Genomic DNA, 26758 nt, shown 5'->3' on the forward strand with positions numbered 1-26758 from the left:
TCCTGCTGATAACATGTCCAAGGTATGAGACATAGTCTTGCCATCCTTGCTTCTAAGGAGCATTCTGGTTGCACTTCTTCCAGGAGAGATTTGTTCGTTCTTTTGGCAGTCCACAGTATATTCAATATTCTTCGCCAACACCACAATTCAAAGGTGTCAGTTCTTCTTCAGTCTTCCTTATTCATTGTCCAGCTTTTGCATGCATATGAGGTGATTGAAAACACCAAGGCTTGGGTTAGGCTCACTTAGTCCTCTAGGTGACATCTTTGCTTTTCGACACTGTAAAGAGGTCTTTTGTAGCAGATTTGCTCAATGCAACGTGTCTTTTGATTTCTTGACTGCTGCTTCCATGGGTGTTGATTGTGGATCCAAGTAAACTGAAATCCTTGATGACCTTAATCTTTTCTTCATTTATCGCGGTGTTGCTTATTGGTCCAGTAGTGAGGATTTTTGTTTTCTTTATGTTGAAGCGTAATCCACACTGGAGGCTGTGGTCTTTGATATTCATCACTAAGTGCTTCAAGTTCTTTTCACTTTCAGCAAGGAAGGTTGTGTCATCTGTATGACGCAGGTTGTTAATGAGTCTTCCTCCAATTCTGATGTACCGTTCTTCTTTATATAGTCCACGTTTTGGGATTATTTGCTCAGCATACAGATTGAATAGGTATGGTGAAAGGATACAACCCTGATGCACACCTTTCCTGACTTTAAACCAAGCAATATTCTGTTGTTCTGTTTGAATGACTGCCTCTTGATGCGCGTACAGATTCCTCATGAGCACAATTAAGTGTTCCAGAATTCCCATTCTCCGCAATGTTATCCATAATTTGTTATGGTTCACCACACAGCCAAATGCCTCAGCATAGTCGATAAAACACAGGTAAACATCTTTCTGGTATTCTTTGATTTCAGCCAAAGTCCATCTGACATCAGCAATGATATCCTTTGTTCCATGTCCTCTTCTGAATCCGGCTTGAATTTCTGGCAGTTTCCTGTTGAGATATTGCTGCAGCTGCTTTTTGAACAATCTTCAGCAAAATTTTACTTGCATGTGAAATTAATTATATATAATTTCCACATTCGGTTGGATCACCTGTCTTGGGAATTGGCATTAATATGGATCTCTTCCAGTTGATTGGCCAGGTAGCTAGCTGTCTTCCAAATTTCTTGGCATAGACAAGTAAGCAGTTCCAGCACTGCATCTGTTTGTTGAAACATCTCAATTGGTATCCCATCAATTCCCAGAGCATTGTTTTTCACCAGTGCATTCAGTGCAGCTTGGTCTTCTTCCTTCAGTATCATTGGTTGCTGATCATATGTTACCTCCTGAAATGGTTGAATGTCAACCAATTGTTTTTGGTATAGTAACTCTGAGTATTCCTTCCATCTTCTTTGATGCTTCCTGCTTTGTTAAATATTTTCCCTATAGAATCCTTGAGTATTGCAACTCGAGACTTGAATTTTTTCTTCAGTTCTTTCAGCTTGATAAATGCTGAGCATGTTCTTCCCTTTCGGTTTTCTATCTCTAGGTCTTTGCACATGTCATAGACTTGAATTTTTTCTTCAGTTCTTTCAGCTTGATAAATTCTGAGCGTGTTCCTCCCTTTTGGTTTTCTATCTCTAGGTCTTTGCACATGTCATAGACTTGAATTTTTTCTTCAGTTCTTTCAGCTTGATAAATGCTGAGCATATTTTTCCCTTTTGGTTTTCTATCTCTAGGTCTTTGCACATGTCATCATAATACTTTGTCTTCTCGAGCTGACCTTTGAAATCTTCTGTTCAGCTCTTTTACTTCATCATTTTTTCGTTTTGCTTTAGCTACTGGACATTCAAGAGAAAGTTTCAGAGTCACTTTTGACATCCAATTAGGTCTTTTCTTTCTCTCTGTTTTTTTAATGGCCTCTTGCTTTCTTCATGTATGATGTCCTTGATGTCATTCCACAAGTCATCTGGTCTTTGGTCCTTAGTGTTCAACACGTTTAATCTGTTCTCGAGGTGGTCTCTAAATTCAGGTGGGATATACTCAAGGTCATTCTTTGGCTCTTGTAGACTTGTTTTAATTTTCTTCAGTTTCAAGGCATATGAGTAATTGATGGTTTGAGCCACAGTCGGCCCCGGCCTTGTTCTGACTGATGATATTGAGCTTTTCCATCATCTTTTTCCACAGATGTAGTCAGAATGATTCCTGTGTATTCCATGTGGTGAGGTCCATGTGTATAATTGTTGTTCATGTTGGTGAAAAGAGGTATTTGCAATGAAGAAGTTGTTGGTCTTGCAAAATTCAATCATGCGATCTCCAACATTGTTTCTATCACCAAGACCATATTTTCCAACTACTGATCCTTCTCGTTTCTAACTTCAGCGTTCCAATCACCAATAATTATCAGTGCCTCCTGATTGCATGTTCAATCAATTTCAGACTGCAGAAGTTGGTAAAAATCTTCAGTTTCTCCATCTTTGGCCTTAGTGGTTGGTGTGTAAATTTGAATAATAGTTGGTCTTCCTTGTAGGCGTATAGATACTATCCTGTCACTGACAGCATTGTACTTCAGGATAGATCTTGAAATGTTCTTTTTGACAGTGAATGCAACATCATTCCTCTTCAAGTCGTCATCCCTGGCATAGTAGACCATATGATTGTCTGATTCAAAATGGTCAATACCAGTCCGTTTAAGCATTCCATTTCATTTTTGACAGTTTCCAATTTTCCTAGATTCATACTTGGTACATTCCAGGTTCTGATTATTAATGGGTGTTTGCAGCCATTTCTTCTCATTTTGAGTCATGCCACATCAGCAGATGAAGGTCCTGAAAGCTTGATTCCATCCATGTCATTAAGGTTAACTGTACTTTGAGGAGGCAGCTCTTCCCCAGTTGTCTCTTGAGTGCCTTCCAACCTGAGGGGCTCATCTTCTGGCACTATATCAGACAATGTTCCGCTGCTATTCATAAGGTTTTCACTGGCTAATTCTTTTCAGGAGTAGGCCGCCGGGTCCTTCTTCCTAGTTTGTTGTAGTCTAGAAGCTCAGCTGAAACCTGTCCACCCTCGGTGACCCTGGGCTGGTGTTTGAATACCAGTGGCATACTTTCTAGAATCACAGCAACATACAAGCCCCCACCGTATGACAAATTGACAGACACGTGGGGGATTATATATAGTTCTATAACTATAATTACAGTTCTTTTGTACCTATTTTTACATTTCATTTTTTCCAATCCATCAAATCATTGAATTAGCTTGTGTGAATTTTTTCAAGGTGTCTATTTTTTTTATAAATCATCAATTAAGGGGCTTGTAAGTGACATTGAAAAATATTAGGATAATTATTTGTAACAGGTTTTCATTGAAGCAGAAATATAACTTATGAATAACTATTCAGAACTCACCGTTATGCGCAGTGAGAAATATAACCTTCTTCAGCATGCTGCTTTTCTGCAGGGAGTTATAAATATAGACGGAGAGATAAGACTGGTACCCAGAAAAAAATGAGAAAAAAAAAAGTTACTATATAGGATCAGTTGTATATGCTACATTAATTCAAAGTAAGGAAACACTACATGTTGGGGGATGGGTGAGGGTAAGATGGATTCAAGGACACTTTGAAGGTTGGGTAGTGTTTATCTGAATAGAGAGACAGAACATACTAGATTGGAAACAAATAGAATGAAAGGTACAAAGGTAGGGGCTATTATGAGGTATGGAAGTGAGATGCCCGTCTCCAACCTGAAACATTAGGATTTTTATAATTTATCTAATCAAAGAAAATAAATCATACCTTTGCTTTGCTAAAGGATCCCTGGTGGCACAGTGGTTAAACACTCAACAGCTAACCAACACGTCAGCAGTGTGAACCCACCAGCCACTCTGCAGGAAAAAGATGTGGCGGTCTACTTCCGTAAAGATTTACAGCCTTGGTGTCTGGGGTTTTAAAAGCTTGCGAGTAGCCATCTAAGATGCATCAACTGGTCCCAACCCACCCGGAGCAAAGGAGAATGAAGAACACGAAAGACGCAAGGGAAATGTTAGCCCAAGAGACAAAAAGGTGCACGTAAACCAGGAATTCCATCAGCCTGAGAACAGAAGAACTAGATGGTGCCCAGCTGCCACCAATGCCCACCCTGACAGGGAAAACAACAGGGTCCCTGACAGAGCAGGAGAAAAGTGTGGTACAGAACTCAAATTCACATAAAAAGACCAGACTTAATGGTCTGATTGTGAATAGAGGAACCCCGGAAGACAAGGCCCCTGAACTCTCTGTTAACCCAGAAGGAAAACCACTCCTGAAGCCAGCTCTTCAAAGCTTAGACTGGACTATAAAATGTAAAACAATACTTGTGATGAATGTGCATCTTAGTTCAGGTAGATACATGAGACTAAATGGGCAGCTCCTGTCTGGAGGCGGGATGAGAAGCCAGAAAGGGATAGGCAGAGAGCTGGCTGAATGAACACGGGAGATGTGGGTTGAAAAGGGGGAGTGTGCTGTTACATTGTAGGAATTCCAACTAGGGTCACATAACATATGTGTATAAATTTTTGTATGAGAAATTAACATGAGCTGTAAACTTTTACCTAAAGCACAATTAAAAAAAAAAAAAAGATTTACAGCCTTGGAAACCTTATGGGGCAGTTCTCTGTCCTACAGGGTTGATATGAGTAGGAATCGACTTGATGGCAACAGGTTTGGTTTTTGTTTTAGTTTTCCTTTGCTGTATGAACACATACTATTGAAATTAATGGAGGCAAATATCAAATCTCATTATGTTATAATGTTTCTTTCAAATTCCGGTTAATTTAAGGCATATTCTTGAAAAAGAAAAAGGCTGTTTGGAGAAAGGGGGAAAAAATTCCCTTAATTCCACTATCCCTAGTAAACTGACAGTTAACATTTTGGTGCATTCTTTCCAAGATGATGAAAAACATACTTATTCATTTTTTGTTTTATAATATTAGATCATATTATAAGGTTACTTTGAAAAAATATATTTTATTTTTCTGTTTTGTTTTCATTTTAGGAGAAAACCAAAAGCCAAGGCACCACCTCCACCAGCTGAGACCAAAGCAGTTGATGTCTCTTCAGTTGATGACTCTGTAGAATCTTCGGCTTTCATCATGGAACAGAAAGAAAACATGATAGATAAAGACGTTGAACTCTCAGTGGTTCTACCTGGGGATATTATCAAATCTACTACTGTTCATGGCAGGTACGCTGGACTGAATGAAATACCAGGAGCTCCCTTTCTTTTTCTGCCATTAAAAAACCTCTTGATTTTTCTTCTGTAACAAAATAGTTCATTTGTCACTCAGTTTAGTTATCTATTTTTTTAAATGCTACAGATTTTTTCCCACCTATTTTTTAACATCCAGCTGATGACTTTCACTAATCCCAGTTAAGTGACTCTAGAAATTTAGAACTATTTCATATTTTTAAATTCATTTAGTAAGTTTTTTTTACAAAAACCTTTCCCAGAGGAACGGCCATCAGTCATATCGATTTTGTAAATCAAAGCAAGCCAGCAACCAGCAAGAAAACCCTTTCCATTCCTACCCAAAGTATTCATTTCAAGCTGCTGCTTTGAATTTGACTTTGTAGAAATTACTAATTACTCTTAAAATGTAATAACCTTTTGTGTCAAAGAAGCTAAATCTGTCCGTAAAAGAAGCAGGTTTTTTTGTTGGTTTTACTTCCTTGAATGATTTCATTAATTTAATAAAAATGTAGATGAGTTAAATAGAAATGTAAAATCAAACTTTAACCCAACAGGAAGTAAAGACGTGATTTAGGACACTGATACTTTTAATACCTGCATAAAAATTGGAAAAATGAGATAAAGCCAAGTGTAATTTTCCATTTCATTCTGAAGTGGAAAGTTACATGAATTGTACACTTGGTTTTGTTCTTTCACCTCCGTTTGACCGTTTCTTATCAGAAGTCCTATTTTAGAAATTTAAGCTGTTTTGACCTAAGTATATTGTGTGTGTGTTTACATATATAACAAAATAAGTAAAGTATTTTAAAAGTATTATCTGGTTTTATCTAGAAAAAACTCATTTGAGATAACCTTAATTTTAAGATTTATAATCAAAATTATGTGCAACTACAAGTTATTAAAAGCAGATGAAAATAGAAAAGTTTAGCTTTAGCAAATAATACATAGCGTTAAATTCTCATTAAATTTAAGTAAGTTGCATTTTGTCATTCATTTTATACTGAAAGTAATTTTAGAGATCACACACTGAGCCCTGTTTATGAGGTTGAGAGACTTGTGGCCGTCTTTGGTGGGCTTCTTACTAAAATGTAGGCAATTGCCTGCCTGGACTGTACCTCTTTTGGGTGAGAAGACATCATGATCAATTCTTGAAATAAAACCATTACTCTGGTTCTGAACTAATAATAGTTTGGGCAATTTCAAAAAAGGGGGAAAAAGTCAACATTTTTCTAGTTCCCCACTGATTTTGTTAACTCTGGCCACATGTATCAGTATTCAACTTCCCCTGTCCACCAACACGGTGGGATCTCATCACTTTAAAATTGCCTCCATGCTTAAATCTGAAGTTTCTCGTTTTGTATGCAATGTTTTGCTTTGTTAAACCGTATAAACTTTTCTTTTTGATTTGCAATTTTCACATTGGTGTACCATTTTTAAATTGTTTTGTTGTAGTAACATACCTAACGAAACATTTGCCTATTCAGCATAGTTTATGTGTACAATTTAGTGGCATTGGATACTGTAAAAATGGCATGGTGGGTGTGTCTGACCTCCTCTAACTTCACAAAGGGGAGAGAGAATCAGCATCAAGATCAGCCCAAAGCTGATTCCTATGAAGCAGAGGTCAGGCATACCTCCTCTCTCCAAAACTTTTTACCAATTCTGAGAACAGCCATCCCTTCCACAGCACTGTGTACTTCTTTGCTGAGTTCAGTAAGTCATTGCAGTGGCCACACAGAACTCACAGACAATACTTACGGTTATGGGGTTTATTAGGGAAGTAACAGAGTACAATCTTGGGATCAGAAACAACTCAGGATACAGTTTGATCAGAACAGCTCTTCAGCTGTACCCACAGGCAGGCCTCACTCTGGCCTTCGGCCTCTTGGCCTTGCCTCTACTCTGCTCAGGCAAGTGTTTCAAAGCTCCTAGCTCTATGGGTCAGCAAGCCCCACTGCAGCCATCTCCCACCAGTCTCCTGATTCCTGCCCTCTTGCTCCATATCACTCTTGCTACTGCTGTGCTGCTACCTCTCTCTGTCTTCTGTGCTACAGCTCTTTCTCTCTCTCTCTTTGTCTCTGTCTCCTGGGCATAGAAAGTTCTCAGTGCAGAGATCCAGGGTCCAAAGGACACATTCCACTACTAGCTCTTCTTTCTCAGTAGTAGTGAGGTTCCCCCCTCCGACCCCCGTGTCTCCCTTTAGCGTAGCAGGATGGCAAAATTGAACAGTCTCTTTGTTAGGGTTTCATACAATTTATTTGCATGATCCCACCCTACAAGGGTTCCATGCACCTTTTTTGCATTATTACCAAGCTCTCCAATCCCTTTGGTGGGCCACAAGCACCTTATTTGCATAGCCCCACCTAATCATTTGATGGGAGTTATAAAACCATGGTGAGAAAGGCCATACAAAAGCAATCCAGTATACCATAAATACATTTATCATGTTATGCAGTCATCGCCACTGTTTCTAAATTATTCTACCTACCATCATCAACAGAAACTCAGTGACCCCTAAGCAAAAATTTTTCCTTTCCCCCCTCCCTCCCACTCCTGGTAAATCTAACCTAACTTAACCAGTTGCTTCAAGTTGATTCCAACTCATGGTGACCCCATGTGTGTCAGAGTAAAACCGGGCTCCACAGAGTTCTCAATGGCTGATTTTCGGAAGTAGATCCACTGCCAGGCCTTACTTCTGCAGTGCCTCTGGGTGGACTTGAACATCTAGACTTTCAAGTAGCAGCAGAGCAAGTTAATCATTTGTACCTCCCAGAGACTCTCTCACCCCTGGTAGCCACTAATAAAGTTTAGTCTCTATACATTTGCCTGTATCATTAAGTGAGATCACACAATGACTGTCCTTTTCTACACAATCTTTGAAAGTCTAGCTTATCCGCACACACTGTCTCTCAATTCAATTTGTTCATCATCCTCATTATTAATCCTAATTCTGTCTGCCTTTAGGTTGCTTCTTTTCCGTATTTGTCTTGGATTCTGCATCAGTCATTTCTATTACATTTGTACTTATAAATACCCTCGACTTTTCTTGCCCTTTTGACTTTTCAGCGTGTATGCCTCTCTAGTCCCTAAATCTGAGTAATTTTCCATTGATCAGTTTTTCGTTCTTGGACTGCCAACTGTTGTTGAATTGTCTGCCTCCTTATCTATAAAAATATATCTCACACCTGAATTATTGTTAGGATTAAATAAAATAGCATATGTTGCTAGGATTAAATGAAATAATATCAGTGCCTGGCACATGTTGGTTTCCTCCATTTTCTCTTGGGAACTTGAGATTAACCTGACTAAAGCACCTCTCTGTTTATGGCACTACCTTTGAAGACTGCACTCACAGCAATTCAATACCAGATTAAGGAAATTCAAATTACTAATCCTGAAGATCGAGACACCTTATTCTTATCTCCTAAATTAAGTAATTTTTCCTTCACTACTCCTCTTTGTATATCTTAAGTTTCAGCACATGACTCTTTGTCCTACTATAGGTTGTCTACTTTTTTTGCCTCCTCATGAGACTAAAGTTTGTCACCTGAAGTGCTATACTACCCCCATTTTCTTGTTATCTTACATAGCTCAAGTGACACTTTTTATATAAAACCTCACTAATCACCCCAGAATCAACTGCTTTCTCTCTTTTCCAAACTCTTAGACCACTTTATATCACTTATGGTTATTATATATTGTTGTGTGCTATGATTTATATGTAGATCTTATACTTTTGAATAAAGCATAAAATCTATGAGACATATTTACTTTTCTTCAAAATATTCTTAGGATAGCTTCTTTCAATATAGTAGGCATTTAATACATTCATTACAATGAATGTTATCTAAAACCCTTATACGTAGAGGTAGTAACATAAATGATATGCTTTGGAGTGGCATTTGGAATGAGCCCCAGTGGCTTTCCAGCATCTTTTGAATAAAGATACTTCCTCCAGGTTGGGAGCAAGGCAAGAATGCTTAGTATGGGAATGCTCTAGAAAAATTTTATTGCTTTTAAACAATTTTTGCTTAGGGCTGAAGAATTTTTCTGAGAGTAGAATTTGTTTTTACTAGGGTTTGGTATAGGGACTTTGTTTCTAATAGTTCCTATCATTCAGATATGGCTCCATTTTTTTTATAATTATAGTACTTATGACTAAAAGTGGTTGTGTGATTCTGGATATCTTAGTTTAGGAATGTGGGTCTAGATATCTTAGGAGTATGATTAGGGATATTTTAAGAATGGAAAAGCTACTGCTTTAAAAAAAAAGTCAACAAAAAATGTTCAAATAGAAAAATATATTCTATTTCTAAAAAATGTTATCTCAACATGAAGACTCATAGTAACAAAGGTAACTTAAGTTTCTTCATGGCTATGTTAATATAAAAAGAATAGAAAAAAATTTCAACAGAATGATATAAGAATTTGGTGGAGGACTAGGGAAGGGTAATTTTAAAGAAATTTAAGTACACGAAAGTTTTCTTAGATAAAGCATCACTCTGAAGGATTCCTAATATAATTTTTGAGACCATTTTCTCTTAATTTGTCTTAATATTCCTTATGTATTATATTTATTTTAATATATACTTTATATACATTTACTTTGGTGAAGAATAATGTTAATACTAGACAGACAAAAATTTAGAAAACTAATTTGTATGCTTCGTTGAACTTTTCATAAATATACTTTTTCAAAATGTATTCTTGGAGAAGATGTTTAGAGAGTCCTCTTTCTGTCCTTTTAAACAACTAGGGCAGAGGTATGCTCAGAATGTTCCATTTGCCAGGATGTGAGCACATAGCATTATCTTCAGAAGAATGTGTTTGTTTGTACGTTGATTTTCATCAAAGAGCTTATTCAGATAAGGGAACACAATGAAATTGGAGGTGGTAACAGACTTTATGCTCAGGGAGAAACTAAAAACTTGTTATCTGGAATTAGACTGGTAGTCTTCTCTGGCTTAGCAAATCTTTCAGTACAGAGCTTAGTGATGCTGCCTTTTTAATGACTGAAAGTCACCTTTCTCTACCATCTTGCCTTTGGGAGCTTTTGTCTGAAGTCTTAGGCATTTCTGTATATCCTGATATCATGGGTGATTGTAGGAAAGGAAGAATTAAAAATATTTTTATTTATATATAATATACAGCTTACTGCAGTATAAGTATCTTTCTCTCTCTCTCTCTCTCTCTGTGTATGTAAAATACCGGTAGAATACGTTGCATTTTACAAAAGACAAAGCAGCAGTTGCCTTACTAAAAGTGAGTGTTAAGGATACGACTCTTAAAGACAGGCTGCCTAGGAGCTATTCTCCCCAGAAAATGTCAGACTGTACAATAGCCTAAGTGGTACTACCTATCAGTACTTGTGAAAAGTTAAGTTTTATAAAAACGAGCTTATAGACTAAACTGTTACAGATACTGCAGAGAATAAGGAAATTATTTACGTATGTTTGTGCATCACTCCTGGTCCTTGCCTTATACTCAGGTATCACTCACTCACTGAGTTTTAGTTCCCGATTCCTGCTTTTCTCTAGGACACTCTTGAAAGCATAGTCTTCAATTTGGGCAGTTTGATCAAAAATTGACACAAAGTTTCTTGTAGTCCATAGCACTCTATGACAGTATCAGTACACTTCCTCTCCTGAAGAGAAGAAATGGAATCAACACCATTTATAACAGAGGAGGATTTTTTTCTATTTCTTTCTTTTATACCCCTCATATAAAGAGGGATTGGGTTTGATTTGAGCAGGTCTGAGAATGCCATCAATGAAAACACAAAGAAAGTACAGAACCAGAAGTTAAACGTTTCAGGCCCTAGATTTGGCTCCATCACTAGCTGTGTGATCTCAAAAAAGCAACCTCCCCTCTCTGGACCTTACCTATAAATGACCCAGAGACATGCTGCACATGATTTGGGGCCCGATTTGCCTGTCCTGGTAGCGCCAGTTTATAGGAAGTTGAGAGGAAGCCCTCAGTTTTGACTGGCACATGGCGGGTCTCTAACTGTGCCTGTGTGTGTGAAATAAAGTGAACCAGGAACGTAGGACAAACCTAACCACTTCAAGATTGAAGATGTTTATTAGGCCACAGGAAACATTAAAAAAAAAAAGTGACAAAAAGAATATGTGCAACATGTCTGTGGGTCATAATGAACTCAGGAGCATTTTACAGGGAAGACAGTGCCACCTACTGGGAAAAAGTAGACTATGGGAAATGACAAGATAGTACTGGTGTGGTTCATTTTCGTAAAAAGCAAGACAGTAACACAACACTATGGATCTCAGACAAATTTTAAAAGCTCACATTATACTATGTTTATTGAAAAGCATCAGATGATGACAACTGTGTTGTAAATACTTGTATATAATAGACTATTTGATTTCAAGAACACTGAAAAATCAATTTCATGGCATAAATCATGATGAACTCTGCAAAAATGCTTAAATTTTGGTTTAAATACTTGTACACCTATAGCTGCTTAAAACAGAAGTTGGAATTTTAACTTTAAAGTATTTAAATGTTACAGTGCTGTTGAGTTTTTAATTGGTGGGATTGAAAAAACCTCATCTAGACTGTTTACAGTACGGAGCGGGGAGCTTGTTGGCCTCTGTTGGCCAACTGCTTCCCGGGGTGGGAAAGAGGGGGTGGACAAGCACTCACAAATGCTTTCTGTGTGCCATTTCTGGGAGTACCACCCACTTCCCTTTCCTCTCCTGCCCATCTATACCTTATAACAATGACCATTGTCAATTTTAATTAAAAACTTTTTATGATTACAAACTCAGTAATTGTACATTGTAAAAAGTTAGAAAATATAGATGAGCAAAAGATACAATTAAAGTATCATGGCATTATTATGCAGGCAGATTGCAACTGTTGACATCTTGATATACACCTTGTATACACATATAGATATGCACACCTTGGTATATAACCTTTTATACATACACACACATACACAGAATTTTATGTATGTGTGTATAAAAGGTTTTATACCAAGATGGCACTTTTTTTTTTAACCAACCTTTATGTGCATTGTTTAGTTTGTTTTTTAACCAATACGACATTATTGTACATGTTGTCCTATAACCTTTTTTTTTTGTTGTTAATAGTCTCTAACTTTCATGTCAATAAAATTTATACTTTATCCATATCTGAATTTCCCTAATTGTGATACAGTATATTTGTGGTGTGTGTGTGTGTGTATATATATATATATTTTTTTTAATGTGTATGTGTGTTTAGTATGGTGTGTTCTTAGATCACAATTTTTTTTAAAGGCAATTATAATTACCTCTGAATCTAATAATGAAGACAGATAACAGATGGAGCTCAGTGTAAAGTGGTGAATTAAAAAAAATTAATTTACATATAACAATTTCTGTCTTTAATTTTGATATTAGAACTTTTGTCAATTTAATACAGTTAACCTGACCTATTATTATTTTCAATCATAATGCTGTGTGTTAACATTTTCCAAAAAATTTTTTGTGACCTAAAAAGCATTTTCAATCTTGAAATGGTTAGGTGTGTCTTATGTACCTGGTGCACTTTATTTCACACACACAGGCACAGTTAGCAAGCATTGCTTCATTCTCGAGCTTCATACTGAGCTAGGCAGGCTAGCATAAGATGCATAAGCATCAGTAACAACAGAGAATGTTTTAAAAATTCTCATCTGCCTCTCAATACTATCCATTGGTAAGTTTAATTTGGTTGTTGGTATGCATTTATAAGGGACAGTTGGAACAATTTAACTCAACTCAGTTTTGAGGATTTCTTACAAATGTGTAAGTATGTTGTTAGATACTGGGCCAGATTTAAAGAATTGTAATAAGAAGATCTTAGTCACGTAGGTCAGCTGCTTATCAAATGCTTGAAACCTAGCTGTTCCTAATAAGTACTGACATCATACAAACCCATTTTCCTAGGCCAGTGCCTGTTTATACTTACTAAAAAAAAAACTATCTAAGAGTAATTGTTAATAGTGTCCTTTTGAATATCACATGTCCCAGTTGAATGATCAATTACAGTACCCTATTTTAAGTAACTTTGTTTAAACACTTTTAGGGTTTGGAAATGCACCAAGGAAGTTACTGGGCAACTTAATAGTCTCAAAGCTCTTTAGTAAACCATGATGTGTTAGTCATCTAGTGCTGCTGTAATAGAAATACCACAAGTGGATGCCTTTAACAAAGAGAAGTTTATTCTCTTATATTTTAGTAGGCTGGAAGTCTGAATTCAGGGTGCCAGCTCCAGGGGAAGGCTTTCTCTTTCTGTAGGCTTTGGAGGAAGGTTCTTGTCATCAATCTTCCCTTGGTCTAGGAGCTTCTCTGTGTAGGAACCTCAGATCCAAAGGACACACTCTACTTCTGGCACTGCTTTCTTAGTGTTGTGAGGTCCCTCTGCTGGCTTCTCTGTTTTATATCTCAAAAGAGATTGACTTAAGACAAAATCTAATCTTGTAGATCTTGTCAACATAATTGCCACTAATCCATCTCATTAACATCATGGTGATAGGATTTACAACACATAGGAAAATCACATCAGATGACAAAATGGTAGAAATCACACAATACTGGGAATCATGGCCTAGCCAAATTGATATGCATGTTTTTTGGGGGCACAATTCAATCCATGACACATGACCTGCATTTTTACTACCGAAATGGATCTTTAAAACACTTAAGAAATGGAAGTCTTCTCTTATACGTTGTTGTTGTTAGGTGCCGCTGAGTCAGTTCCAACTCATTGCAACTCTATGTACAATAGAATGAAATGCTGCCCAGTCCTGCATCATCTCCACAGTTGTTGCAGTGTTTGAGCTCATTGTCACAGCGATTGTGCCAGCTCATCTCATTGAGGGCCTTCCTCTTTTTTGCTGACCCTCTACCAAGCATGATGTCCTTCTCCAGGGACTGGTCCTCCTGATAAGTATGTCCAAGGTACTTGAGATGCAGTCTTGACATCCTTGCTTCTAAGGAGCCTTCTGGCTGTGCTTCTTCCAAGGCAGATCTATTCGTTTTTCTAGCAGGCCATAGTATCTTTTTTTTTTTTCTTTCTTTTATAGTATAGTCAGTATTCTTCACCAACACCGTTAATTCGAAGGCGTCAATTCTTCTTCAGTTTTCCTTATTCATTGTCAGGCTTTCACATGCATATGAGGTGATTGAAAATGCCATGGTGTGGGTCAGGCGCACCTTAGTCCTCAAGGTGATATCTTTGCTTTTTAACACTTTAAAGAGGTCTTTTGCAGCCAATGTGCCCAATGCAATATGTCATTTCATTTCTTGACTGCTGCTTCGATGGGCATTGATTTCGGATCCAAGTAAAATGAGATCCTTGACAAATTCAATCTTTTCTCCGTTTATCATGATTTTGCTTATTGGTCCAGCTGTGAGGACTTTTGTTTTCTTCATGTTAAGGTGTAATGCATGCTGAAGGCTGTAGTCTTTGATCTTCATCATTAAGTACTTCAAGTCCTCCTTGCTTTCAGCAAGCAAGGTTCTGCCGTCTGCACATTCAAGTTGTTAATGAGCCTTCCTTCAATCCTGACACTCAATTCTTCTTCATATAGTTCAGCTTCTCAGATTATTTGCTCAGCTTACATATTAAATAAGTATGGTGAAATGATACAACCCCAACGCACACCTTTCCTGATTTTAAACCGTGTAGTATCCCCTTGTTCTGTCCAAACAACTGCCCCTTGGTAGTATCCCCTTGGTCTATGTTCAGGTTTCACATTAGCACAATTAAATTGTTCTGGAATTCCCATTCTATGCAGTGCTATCCATAATTTGTTATGATCCACACAGTCAAATGCCTTTAGATAGTCAATAAAACACAGGTAACATCTTTCTGATATTCTCTGCTTTCAGCCAAGATCCATCTGACATCAGCAATAATATCCCTCATTCTACATCTTCTGAATCCATCTTGAAGTTCTGGCAGTTCCCTATGGATGTGCTGCTGCAACAATTTTTGAATTATCTTCAACATAATTTTACTTGCATGTGATATTAATGACATTTTTCAATAATTTCCGCATCCTGTAGGAGCACCTTTCTTTGGAATGAGCAGGAATATGAATCTTTTCCAGTCAGTTGGCCAGGTAGCTGTCTTCCAAATTTCGTGGCATAGACAAGTGAGCACTTCTAGTGTTGTATCCATTTGTTGAAACATCTCAATTGGTATTTCGTCAATTACTGGAGCCTTGTTTTTTGCCAGTGCTTTCAGTGCAGCATGGACTTCTTTCTTCAGTACCCTCGGTTCTTGATCACATGCTACCTCCTGAAGTGGTTGAACATTGACCAATTCTTTTTGGTACAGTGACTCTGTATTCCTTCAATCTTCTTTTGATGCTTCCTGCATCATTCAATTTTTTGCCCATCCAATCCTTCAGTATTGCAACTTGAGTCTTGAATTTTTGTTCAGTTCTTTCAACTTGAGAAATGCCAAGCATGTTCTTCCCCTTTGGTTTTCTAACTCCAGGTCTTTGCACGTTTCATTATAATACTTTACTTTGACTTCTCAAGCTGCCCTTTGAAACCTTCTCTTCAGCTCTTTTACTTCATCATTTCTTCCTTTTGCTTTAACTATTCTATGTTCAGGTGCAAGTTTTAGAGTTTCTTCTGACATCTGCTTAGGTCTTTTCTTTCTTTCCTGACTTTTTAATGACCTCTTGCTTTCTTCGTGTATGATATCCTTGATGTCATCCCACAACTTGTCTTGTCTTTGGTCATTAGTGTTTAGTGTGTCAAATCTATTCTTGAGATGGTCTCTAAATTTAGGTGGGGTATACTCAAGGTCATATTTTTGCTCTTGTGGACTTGTTTTAATTTTCTTCACCTTCAACCTAAACTTGCATATGAGCAATTGATGTTCTGTTCTCTAGTCGGCCCCTGGCCTTGTTCTGACTGCTGATACTGAGCTTCTCCATCGTCTCTTTCCACAGATGTAGTTGATTTGATTCCTGTGTAGTCCATCCAGCAAGGTCCACATATATAGTTGCTGTTTGTTTTTGAAAGTATGAATACGTTGTTGGTTTTGCAAAATTCTATCATGTGATCTCCCAAGTCATTTCTGTCACCAAGACCATGTCTTCCAACTGCTGATCCTTCTTCTTTGTTTCCGGTTTTCGCATTCAGATCACCAGTAATTATCAGTGTATGCATCTCAATTACATGTTTGATCAATTTCAGAGTGCAGAATTTGGTAAACATCTTCAATATCTTCATCTTTGGTGGCATTAGTGGTTGGTCGTAAGTTTGAATGTACTCACATTATGTGGTCTTCCCTGTGGTCGTGTGGATATTATCCTATTACTGACATCATTGTATTTCAGGATAGATCTTGAACTGTTCCTTTTGACAATAAGTGTGACTTCATTGCTCTTCAGTTTGTTGTTCTCAGCATAGTAGACCATATGATTGTCTGATTCAAAATGGCCAGTACTGGTCTGTTTAACTCAGTAATGGCTGGGATATCTATCTTCAAGTGTTCGTTTCATTTTTGACAACTTCTAATTCTCCTTGATTCATACTTTGTACATTTTATGTTCTGATTATTAATGGATGTTTACATCTGTTTTCTCATTTTGAATCATTCCATATCAACAAATGAAGGTCCCAAAAGCTTTACTTCATTGACGTCATTAACACTGACTCTACTTTAAGGAGGTAGCTCTTCCCCAGTTGTATTTTGAGTGCCTTCTGACTTGAGGGGCGCATCATCCAGCCCTATATCAGATAGTGTTCCTCTGCTATCCATAATGTTTTCACTGGCCATTTTTTTTTTTCTGAAGTAGATCGCCAGGTCCTTCTTCCCAGACTTATTGTGGAAGCTCAGCTGAAACCTATCCACCATGGGTGACCCTGCTAGTATTTGAAATACCCGTGGCATAGCTTCCAGCATCAGAGCAACACACAAGCTGCCGCAGTATGACAAACTGACAGATAAGTAGTGGTTGTCTTATATAGCATGTAACAAAATTGGACATTACCCCTAAAGTGAGACATGAATGCAGAGATCTCCAGAGGACTCAAGGATGATTTAAAGATGTCATTAAACTATGAAGTTAAAGGACAGCAGATACCTGTATCCTATTCCAAACGATATGCCCCCAACCTGAATTTTAATATATGATTCCCTGAGGCTAACATGTAGCTGTAGGAATACTAGATTAAGAGGCTATTCTAATCCTGACTGCTCCCTTAATTCTTATGTATGCTCAGCATAGTCCAGTCATGTTGCCTCTCTAGCATCAGTTTCTTCATAAAGTAGGATAGCTCTTGGGATGATTATAGGTTCAAATAATAGATGTGAAAGCAATATGAAGAATTATTTCAAAAAAGACATGGGAAATCTCATAAGGATGTCTTTGTTTAAAGAAATTCCTTTAAAAAAAAAATCTCTGCTCTCCAGAAAATCTCTATCTTACAAAAGAAAAATAAATCTGTAAATAATAATCGAAGCAGGTTCTAAGTAATACAATAAAAAATATATATTGTGATTTGGTAGTTGAGGAGGAAGAAAGAAATTCTCATTTGAATGAGAAATGGATAATCAAGTTAAACCAATCCTTTTCAACTTTTAATGATCTGCTTTGGGTTTCAGGTGGTGTGTGTGTGCCCCACCTTAGCAGACAGGAAGACGAGCATCCTTCCTGTGGGGATCTCGTGGTCAAACCTGCTAGCCAACTGGTCTCAGGTTTATCAGCTCAGAATAATTAATCTCTAGACCAAAAATTTTTTTTTTTTTTTTTTTGGCAGAAGTAATTTGGCATTCAGATAGATAATTCTTTACCAACTGTATTTTAGAGACAATTTCATTCTCCATTAGTGCACTTTGTGATTAATCTCTGCAGCAGACCCATTGTATACTGGATTTGCTTACTAGTTAATGCCCTACTTTCATAGTGTAATGGCTCCATTATGGGAGAGCCAGACAGTAAGGAATTCCCATCCTCAAAATCTTCCAGGTAGGATCATCTGTTCAATGCTTTTAATGCTGAATACTGAGGCTGCAATTAAGTATTTTAAGCATTCAAACTGGTCTGAGGTTGGTTTTGAAGAAGCCTTGCATGTATCTACCACTTCTCATGTACCACTTCTGGGGAAGGATGGCATGACTAGAATCAGAACATGGCTACCTTACTATACTCCCTGTGGAAATTCCCTTTGTAATATTTTTACAAATTCCCAAGGTTTTTATACTCTTGGGGCCACCTCTGACTCTGACTATATCTTACCACCTCCGAATTCTTTTTAGTGTCAACCTTGTGAAATTTTCTTCATTTCCTTGATTTAACCCCTTCCAAAGCTACCAGAACCTTAGTGATGGATTGTGGTTTACCAGGGGGAGGTTAGCAAGCATATCACATGGAAAACAATTGGTATTTGCATTTGAGGGCTTCCTGATTAGCCCTTTGGGCAACTTGCCACCTTGCATTTCTCCATGTCCTTGCAACTTGCAATGCTGCTCTCTTTCCACTGGCTCACTCCTCCTTCTGTATTTTGAGTCTTCTCACCCATTTCTTCCTGCATTGGCTTTAGAAACTGAAGTATTTCTGCTTGCTGTACACAATAATTCTCCTGTATCCAAATTTAAGCCCAGGTCCATCTTTGCATATCCCACATCCCTCCACGTTACAAGTGAACTAAGGTGTTTGCAGAGCCCCTGAGATTTGGGTCTCTCTTCAGTCTGAAATGCTCCATCCACCCTGTTTGAAGACAGTTGTTGTTACGTGATAAGAGCTATACCACAGGGCTACCAAATGCTATAGAAACATATGAAAGGAATGACTAATTCTTCCTGAGATAATTCAGAAAATTTCACAGAAGAGGTAAATTAAAATTTTCTTTTTTGAATTATTCTTTACCATAATAATGTACAGTTGCATTCTTTCAAGACAAAAGCCCCTAAATTTCTGAAATTTGGCATTCTTCCCTAGTCTATTTTTTGTGTTACTTTTGCACTTCATGGTTTTCTAAAATTTATGTAACATCTTCACAATAAAAGGCTTACTCAAAAACACGTAAGGTTTTGTATTCGCAGTTTCATTTGGAGTCGAACTTCAAATTCCTCCTTTCTGAGCACAATTTCAGTGGAACAATCACATGGAGGAACTGAATCCATCATCAGATATTATTCCAAGAGGGGAGAGACAGGCTGGCACATATGGATGTGAACTGCAAGTAGGGAAACAAGTTTCAGCTGCGGAGGCTTCAGGCCAGGAATTCAGATGTTTTGCTTCTAGTTAAAGGATTAGACAGTTGTGAATCTCCTTTAAGGAGAGCAGTAGCAGTGATGGTGAACAGGGTGTAAAAAAAGAATTGAAGAGTTCGTATTGTCAAAACGGAGTAAAATGTGAAAAGAGAAAAATAGAAGAAAATAGGCAGAGTGGCCCAAAGACCTTTCTAATTAAGGAGTTGTGTATCAGTGGGGACAGCGGTGGATTGGTGAGACAGCTAAAGGGCTGAGGCACAGTGTCTTTGGTATATCAGCAAGGTAGCATTTGGGAACTTTAGCAAAATCAAACGGTGAGTTTGGCTGAGGTGCACAGGAAGAGGGTACCTAGCTACAACAATTCCTGCTGAAGTAACTAGCAGAGTGGAAAAATAGGAAAAGAGGTAGAACATAGTCCCCTATAACTGAAGCTCAGGAGGAGAAATTAGTGAATTCAGAGAATGAAAAAAACCATTTCACAGTCCAAAGTTGCTTGCAACATAAATCTTCCAGGAAATGAGAATAGACAGCAATAGCGTTTCATAGTAGTTAAGATTATGGTTAATACTCTAAAAGAGTGATGAGTTGGCTTCAAACAACAGCTCTTAATCTTTTTAGCTCTATGAACTTGAGTATATTATTCTGTGCCTCAGTTCCTTGTTAGGAAAGTGGGAATAATAGCATTACCTGTTATATTTAACCCGTTAATATTTTTGACCTGTTATTCACCCCATTTGTTAAATTAGGCACTTCATGTATTACAGATAGAAATAAAACAATTCATTAAGAAATATCAAAAGGGTTAGATAAAAAGGTATATAACGAGGGCTAGATTGTTCTTATCTTTTAGAAATGGGAAATTTTTTTTCCCTTAAATGTTTGTATGTATGTACATAGGAGGATGAAACATGATGGCACAAAAATAGAGATTAATGAAACAAAAACAAAACTTTAATGGCTATTTTTGTCTTGTTAAATTTTATTATATGTTTGTGGCAGAAATTCTAAAGAACTGTAGGTTTAAGAAGTCAAAGATGTTTAAACTGTAAGCTTTAGTGATTTTACATTTATTACTTTATTCATTTATAAAGAGAAAGAAAGAAACATCACGATCTGCTCACGTTGCCAGTTACTCATAGACAACAGTGGACAGCAGCTATCCATTTCGTTGGCGATGAAAGTTCTCTCTTTTTCCAGCTCCATTGTATTTATAATTACATTGTATTTACTTAGACATTACCTAATCCTTTTCAACTTTATTTACTGTCAGAGAAAAAGGGTACCAATTCCAAGATTAGAGTTGGTATGTAGTGTCAAATTGCTCTCATAGACTTTTATATTACCAAAAAATAAACTTCAATAAGACCATTATGCTAGTCTCCCTCTGGATGAAATTTGAAATGTACTTTCCAAAGCAACAGTTTACAAAATTATAGACAAAGTTATGTGTGGATAGCCTATATAGCTTAAAAGAAGGACATAAGAGCCCTAAATACTACTGTGGAAGCAACTAATAAAGCCCTAGAGAAACATTTTGAACACAAATATATTCAAGAGAACCTTTTTTTACTGATGAGCTTCAGAATCTTTAATTTTTTTCATTTATGCAAAACAACCAAAAAACCAAACCTGTTGCCGTGGAGCTGATTTTGACTCATAGTGACCCTACTTGACAAAGTAGAACTGCCCCGTGGAGTTTCCAAGGAGTGCCTGGTGGATTCGAACTGCAGACCTTTTGGTTAACGGCCATAGCACTTAACCACTATGCTGCCAGGGTTTCCTTTGTATATGTATAAAAACCCAACCCAGTGCTGCCGAGTTGATTCTGACTCATAGCGACCCTATATGGAGTGCAAATCAGCTATATCTGTGGAAAGAGACAATGGAGATTCTCAATATCAGAACAGTATCAGTCAGAATAAGGCTAGGGACCAACTGAGGAACAGACCATTAATTGTTCATTTGCAAGTTTGTGTTGAACCTAAAGAAAATTAAAATAAGTCCATGAGAGGAAAAATATGGCCTTGAATATATCCCACTTGAGTTTAGAGACCATTTCAAGAATATATGTGACACAATGAACATTAATGACTGAAGACCAGATGAGTTGTGCGATAACATAAAGAACATCATACATGAAGAAAGCAAAAGGTCATTAAAAAGACAGAAAAGAAAGAAAAGGCCAAAATGGTAGTCAGAAGAGACTCTGAAACTTGCTCTCTAGAATGAAGAGCAGCTAAAGCAAATGAAAGAATTGATAAAGTAAAAGAGCTGAACAGAATATTTCAAAGGGTGGCTCAAGAAGACAAAGACAAAGTAGTATTATAATGAAATGTGCAAAGTGGGGCTAGAAAACCAAAAGGGAAGAACCCACACTCAGCATATTTCAAGCTGAAAGAACTGAAGAAAAAATTCAAGCTTCAAGTTGCAATATTGAAAGATTCTATGAGTAAAATTTTGGACAACGCAGGAAGCCTCAAAAGAAGATGAAAAGAATACAGAGTCACTGTACCAAAAAGAATTGGTTGCCATTCACCCATTCCAGGAGGTAGCATATGATCAAGAACCAATGGTATTGAAGGAAGAAGAGGTCTAAGCTGCACTGAAGGCATTGGCAAAAAACAAGGCTCCAGGAATTGAATACCAGTTGAGATGTTTCAACAAACAAATGCAGTAATGGAGGCACTCATTCGTGTATGCTAAGAAATTTGTGAAACAGCTACCTGGCCAACCAATTGCAAGAGATCCATGTTTGTGCCTACTCCAAAGAAAGGTGATCCTACAGAATGTGGAAATTATCAAACAATATCATTAATATCACACACAAGTAAAATTTGGCTACAGATCTTTCAAAAGCAGTTGCAGCAGTACATTGACAGGGAACTGCCAGAAATTCAAGCCAGATTCAGAAGAGGATGTAGAATGAGAGATATCGTTGCTGATGTCAGGTGGATCCTGGCTGAAAGCAGAGACTACCAGAAGTTGACCTGTGTTTTATAGACTATGCAAAGGCATTCGACTGTATGGATCATAACAAATTATGGATATCATTGCAAAGAATGGGAATTCCAGAATACTTTAATTATGTTCTTGAGGAACCTGTACATAGACCAAAGATGCAGTCGTTCAAAGAGAACAAGGGTATACTTACTGCATGGTTCAAAATCAGGAAAGGTGTGCATCATGGTTGTGTCCTTTCACCATACTTGTTCAATCTGTGTGCTGAGCAAATAATCTGAGAAGCTGGACTATATGAAGAAGAACAGGACATCAGGATTAGAGGAAGACTCATTTACAACCTGCAGTATGCAGATGACACAGCCTTGCTTGCTGAAAGTGAAGAGGACTTGAAGCACTTACTGATGAAGCTCAAAGACTATAGCCTTTAGTATGGATTACACCTTAACATAAAGAAAACAGAAATCCTCACAACTGGACCAATAAGCAACATTATGATAAATGGAGAAAATACTGAAGTTGTCAAGGGTTTCGTTTTCCTTGGATCCACAGTCAATGCCCATGGAAGCAGCAGTAAGGAAATCAAATGACATATTGCATTGGGCAAATCTACAAAAGATCTCTTTAAAGTGTTATAAAGCAAAGATGTCACTTTGAGGACTAAGGTGTGCCTGACCCATGCCATGGTATTTTTAGTCACCTCATATGCATGTGAAAGCTGGACAATGAATAAGAGAGACTGAAGAAGAACTGATGCCTTTGAATTATGGTGTCGGCAAAGAATATTGAATGTACCATGGATTGCCAGAAGAATGAATAAATCTCTTGGATGAAGTACAGCCAGAATGCACCTTAGACCTGAGAATGACGAGTCTTCATCTCAGGTACTTCGTACATGTAATCAGGAGGAGCCAGTCTCTGGAGAAGGACATCATGCTTGGTAAAGTAGAGGGTCGGTGAAAGACAGGAGGACCCTCAACAAGATGGCTTGACACAGTGACTGCAAAGATGCAAGCATGCAACAATTGTGAGGATGGCACAGGACTGGGCAGTATATCATTGCGTTTCACGTAGGATCGTTATGAGTCAGAACCAACTCGATGGCATCTAAGAACAACAATGACAACACATATATGTGGGAGAAGAGAAGGGAAATGAGAGTACCATTAAGAAACATACCTCTTTATGCTATAGATACCGGAATGGCCCAGAAATGGGGAAAAACAACAGAAGGGGAGGTTGAGTTAGAGAGCTGAACACAAGGAATGGTTTGAAAGTCTACTCAAAGTGTTATTTGACCTCAAGTCCATAAAACTTCAGAAAACTGATGCTTCCCAACCCCTAAAGGAAAAACTTCTCTGGAGCCAAGGAGGCTCCAGTCCTGTGAATTCCAGCTAGGATAATGGCAGTGAGGTGCCACATGAAGAGAGATACATCAAATTAAAAATTGCATGCTGATGAGGAAATGCCTGGCCTCACAGCCTGTAAAGTTCCTGAAAGTCAGGTGTCAGTTTCATATCTCCCATCAAGAAATTGGGGAAACATTTTAACTGACATTTATGTTTCTCAGTAAAAAAAAAACCGGCTGGCCACTTGATGGTTTTAAAATAAAGCTCACCAGCTGACATCAACCACAATCCATGAAAATAGGACTTTTAAAGAGTGTTTTAGTGTCTCAGTCTTAAATATGAACTAACAGTTTGGAATCACCAGACATTTGAGGAAAATACATGATACAGAAGATCTAGTGTGCTTTCTTGAAGGGCTGACAATTAAGAAAGACTAGACCCATTGCTCTATTCATGGTGTGAGTGAAAACAAAAGTCTGGATCAACCATTGGAGTCTTTGGAAAGGGAAGCAAAAATTAGGAAGTGTCCCTGAATCTCAGGTTGGGTATGCATTTCCTACAGAAATAGGTTCTGTATTGCCATTCATATTTAGCACTTAATCACTATGACCTCATCCATTTACTTGGTTACTTGTTTACTGTCTAGCACAAGGGCCTATAAACTTTACTATCAAGGATCAGATAGTAAATAATTTAGGTTCTGTGGGACATACAGTCTATGTGGCAACTACTCAAGTCTACCATTGTAGCACAAAAGCAGCCATAGGCATATAAACATAGGGACATAAAACATGTAAACAAGTGGCTATGATCATGCTCCAATACAACTTTATTTACAAAAATAGATTGTGGGTCCATTTTGCCGATGCTTGGTCTAATCTGTGTAGTAAAATATTATTTCTGTGAGAGCCAAAGCCAAAAACCAAATCCATTGCTGTTGAGTTGATTCCCACTCATAGCAACCCTATAGGACAGAGTAAAACTGCTCTACAGGGTTTTCAAGGCTGCAAATCTTCACAGAAGCAGCCGCTCCACAGGTGGGTTTGAACTGTCGATGTTTTGGTTAGCAGCCGAGCACTTTAACCACTGTGACACTAGGGCAGGTTTGCTATATCACTTGTACTGTGTAGAAAATATTAAACATATTTTGAATGAATTAGAAAATCTGTATTACACTCTTCTTCAGGATTTTGTGAGTTTACTCAGGTAAATAAGCTCTATGTTAAGCTATTCTGAAGCCAGGTGGTTTTTGTTGTTTTGTATACTTCACTCTTAAAAGAACTTTTAATATAACCCGCTCATAAGCTAAAGACTGCCAGTATTCCAAATAATATTGTGAAGGAGCACCTGCTAAACTAATTGACTGCTCTCGGATAAGGAAGAGACTTCTACACCTTCTCCTCCTCCTCCGAAATTTATAACATGAAGACCATTTGGCAGATAGGAAGAAATAAGTTAATTGTTGAACCAACACTGGACCCCAAGGTACCTTGAATACTATTGAAGGCTTTTTAGCTATTATAATTTTGAATGCTTAAATACCTTATAGTTAGATTTTTAAGCTGCTTTTATGTTTTATGGGCCTTTATGATTACCATTACTCTTATTTTACAGTAAACCTGTGATGGACTTGTTGATATTCCTCTGTGCACAGTATCACTTAAATCCATCAAGCTACACAATTGATTTACTGTCAGCTGAAAAGAACCCCATTAAATTTAAGCCTAACACACCAATAGGAATGTTGGAAGTGGAGAAGGTAATTTTAAAGCCAAAAGTTTTGAATAAGAAAAAACCTACACCTATAATACCAGAGGTAAGAATTTCACTACAGATTTTAATATTTTACAGCTGAAATATTATGTTGATTTTTCAGTCATCTGCATTGCATTATAAATGAATTAAAAATTGATTTTTCTGGTCAAATTTTGTGTGAACAATACGATTTCCTAGGCCTCCTTTTTAGGATGTAGGTGGTTCTTGATCTTTGGATTGACTAGAATTTGGGGAAATAATTTAGACTTTAGATGGCCTTAAAGCGATCTATACAACTGTCTGAGAGTCTGACAATTTTGACTGACTGTATTTTAAAGTATTAAAAGGTTTTAGAATTTTTATATAAGCGTTCATTTAAAAATGTATTAAATTTTTTTTGATGTTTCCTTATACTTGGTAATCTATGGTTATAACTTACTAATTTCCAAATAATTGTTAATTTGAACTACAGTTTTTCAGTTTTCTTTAATGTATAAATTTTAAGCAAAAATTTTTAACCCCAATGATTCTGATATCATCAGTTCTTTTTTCTCTATAAAATTGCTCAGTTGCCATAGACAGTAAGGGTGGAAGTCTATGAGTTTCAATACTCTCATTATAAACAACGTCAATCACTTTTTATTTCAAAAAATATATGTTTATATATTAAGTTGATCATTTACTTACAAGTTGAGAACCTATATTCTCATATTAATTTTTTCAAAAGGTATGACAGATTTTTTTTTACTATATTAAAACATATTTGCTTTCGTCAATGTGCTATTAAGAATTAGAGTATTCTACTGTTTTCCCTCTAGATAAGTTATACTGTTCATCTAGATGGAAATAGTTTTACTTATGCTACAGCATGGGATTATATGTGGGGTTTGGGCTTTATAAAAAAATGTTTAGCTTTGAGGGTCTGCAAACTACAGATTTCACTTAGTATATTCACATATTTCTAAGTTATAAACACATGATTTAATTAAATTACATTAAAATTATAAAATGCTTAAAATTTTTCAATATTTTTGAATTAGTAGTATGAAATATATAAATAAGGATGATTTTAATATTCTTTACTATTATATCAAAATTAGCCAAAGTAGTTGTAGTGATATAGCTAGTATTCAGTGATAAATTCCTATGTGCCAGACACTCTGCTAAGCTGTTTATATGGCTTATCACATTTATCATGTTTCAAACAGAAACAAATATTTTCAAGGTTTAACAAACACAACCTTTTTTCTTTAAGACAA

The 26758-nt window shown here is 37.1% G+C and overlaps 1 protein-coding gene across 4 annotated transcripts in view; it reads left to right on the plus strand.

The window, feature by feature from the left end:
• The window catches only part of COBLL1 (cordon-bleu WH2 repeat protein like 1), a 182726-nt gene that overhangs the window by 107955 nt on the left and 48013 nt on the right, over positions 1 to 26758 (plus strand). For all 4 annotated transcript variants that reach the window (XM_064287051.1, XM_064287048.1, XM_064287049.1 and 1 more), the window contains exons 2-3: positions 5014 to 5202; positions 25359 to 25560. In XM_064287051.1, the coding sequence (XP_064143121.1) occupies positions 5014 to 5202; positions 25359 to 25560 (391 nt within the window). The remainder of the gene's footprint in view (positions 1 to 5013; positions 5203 to 25358; positions 25561 to 26758) is intronic.

Source organism: Loxodonta africana, chromosome 6 (assembly GCF_030014295.1).
Source record: "Loxodonta africana isolate mLoxAfr1 chromosome 6, mLoxAfr1.hap2, whole genome shotgun sequence".
Classification (NCBI taxonomy): Eukaryota; Metazoa; Chordata; class Mammalia; order Proboscidea; family Elephantidae; genus Loxodonta; species Loxodonta africana.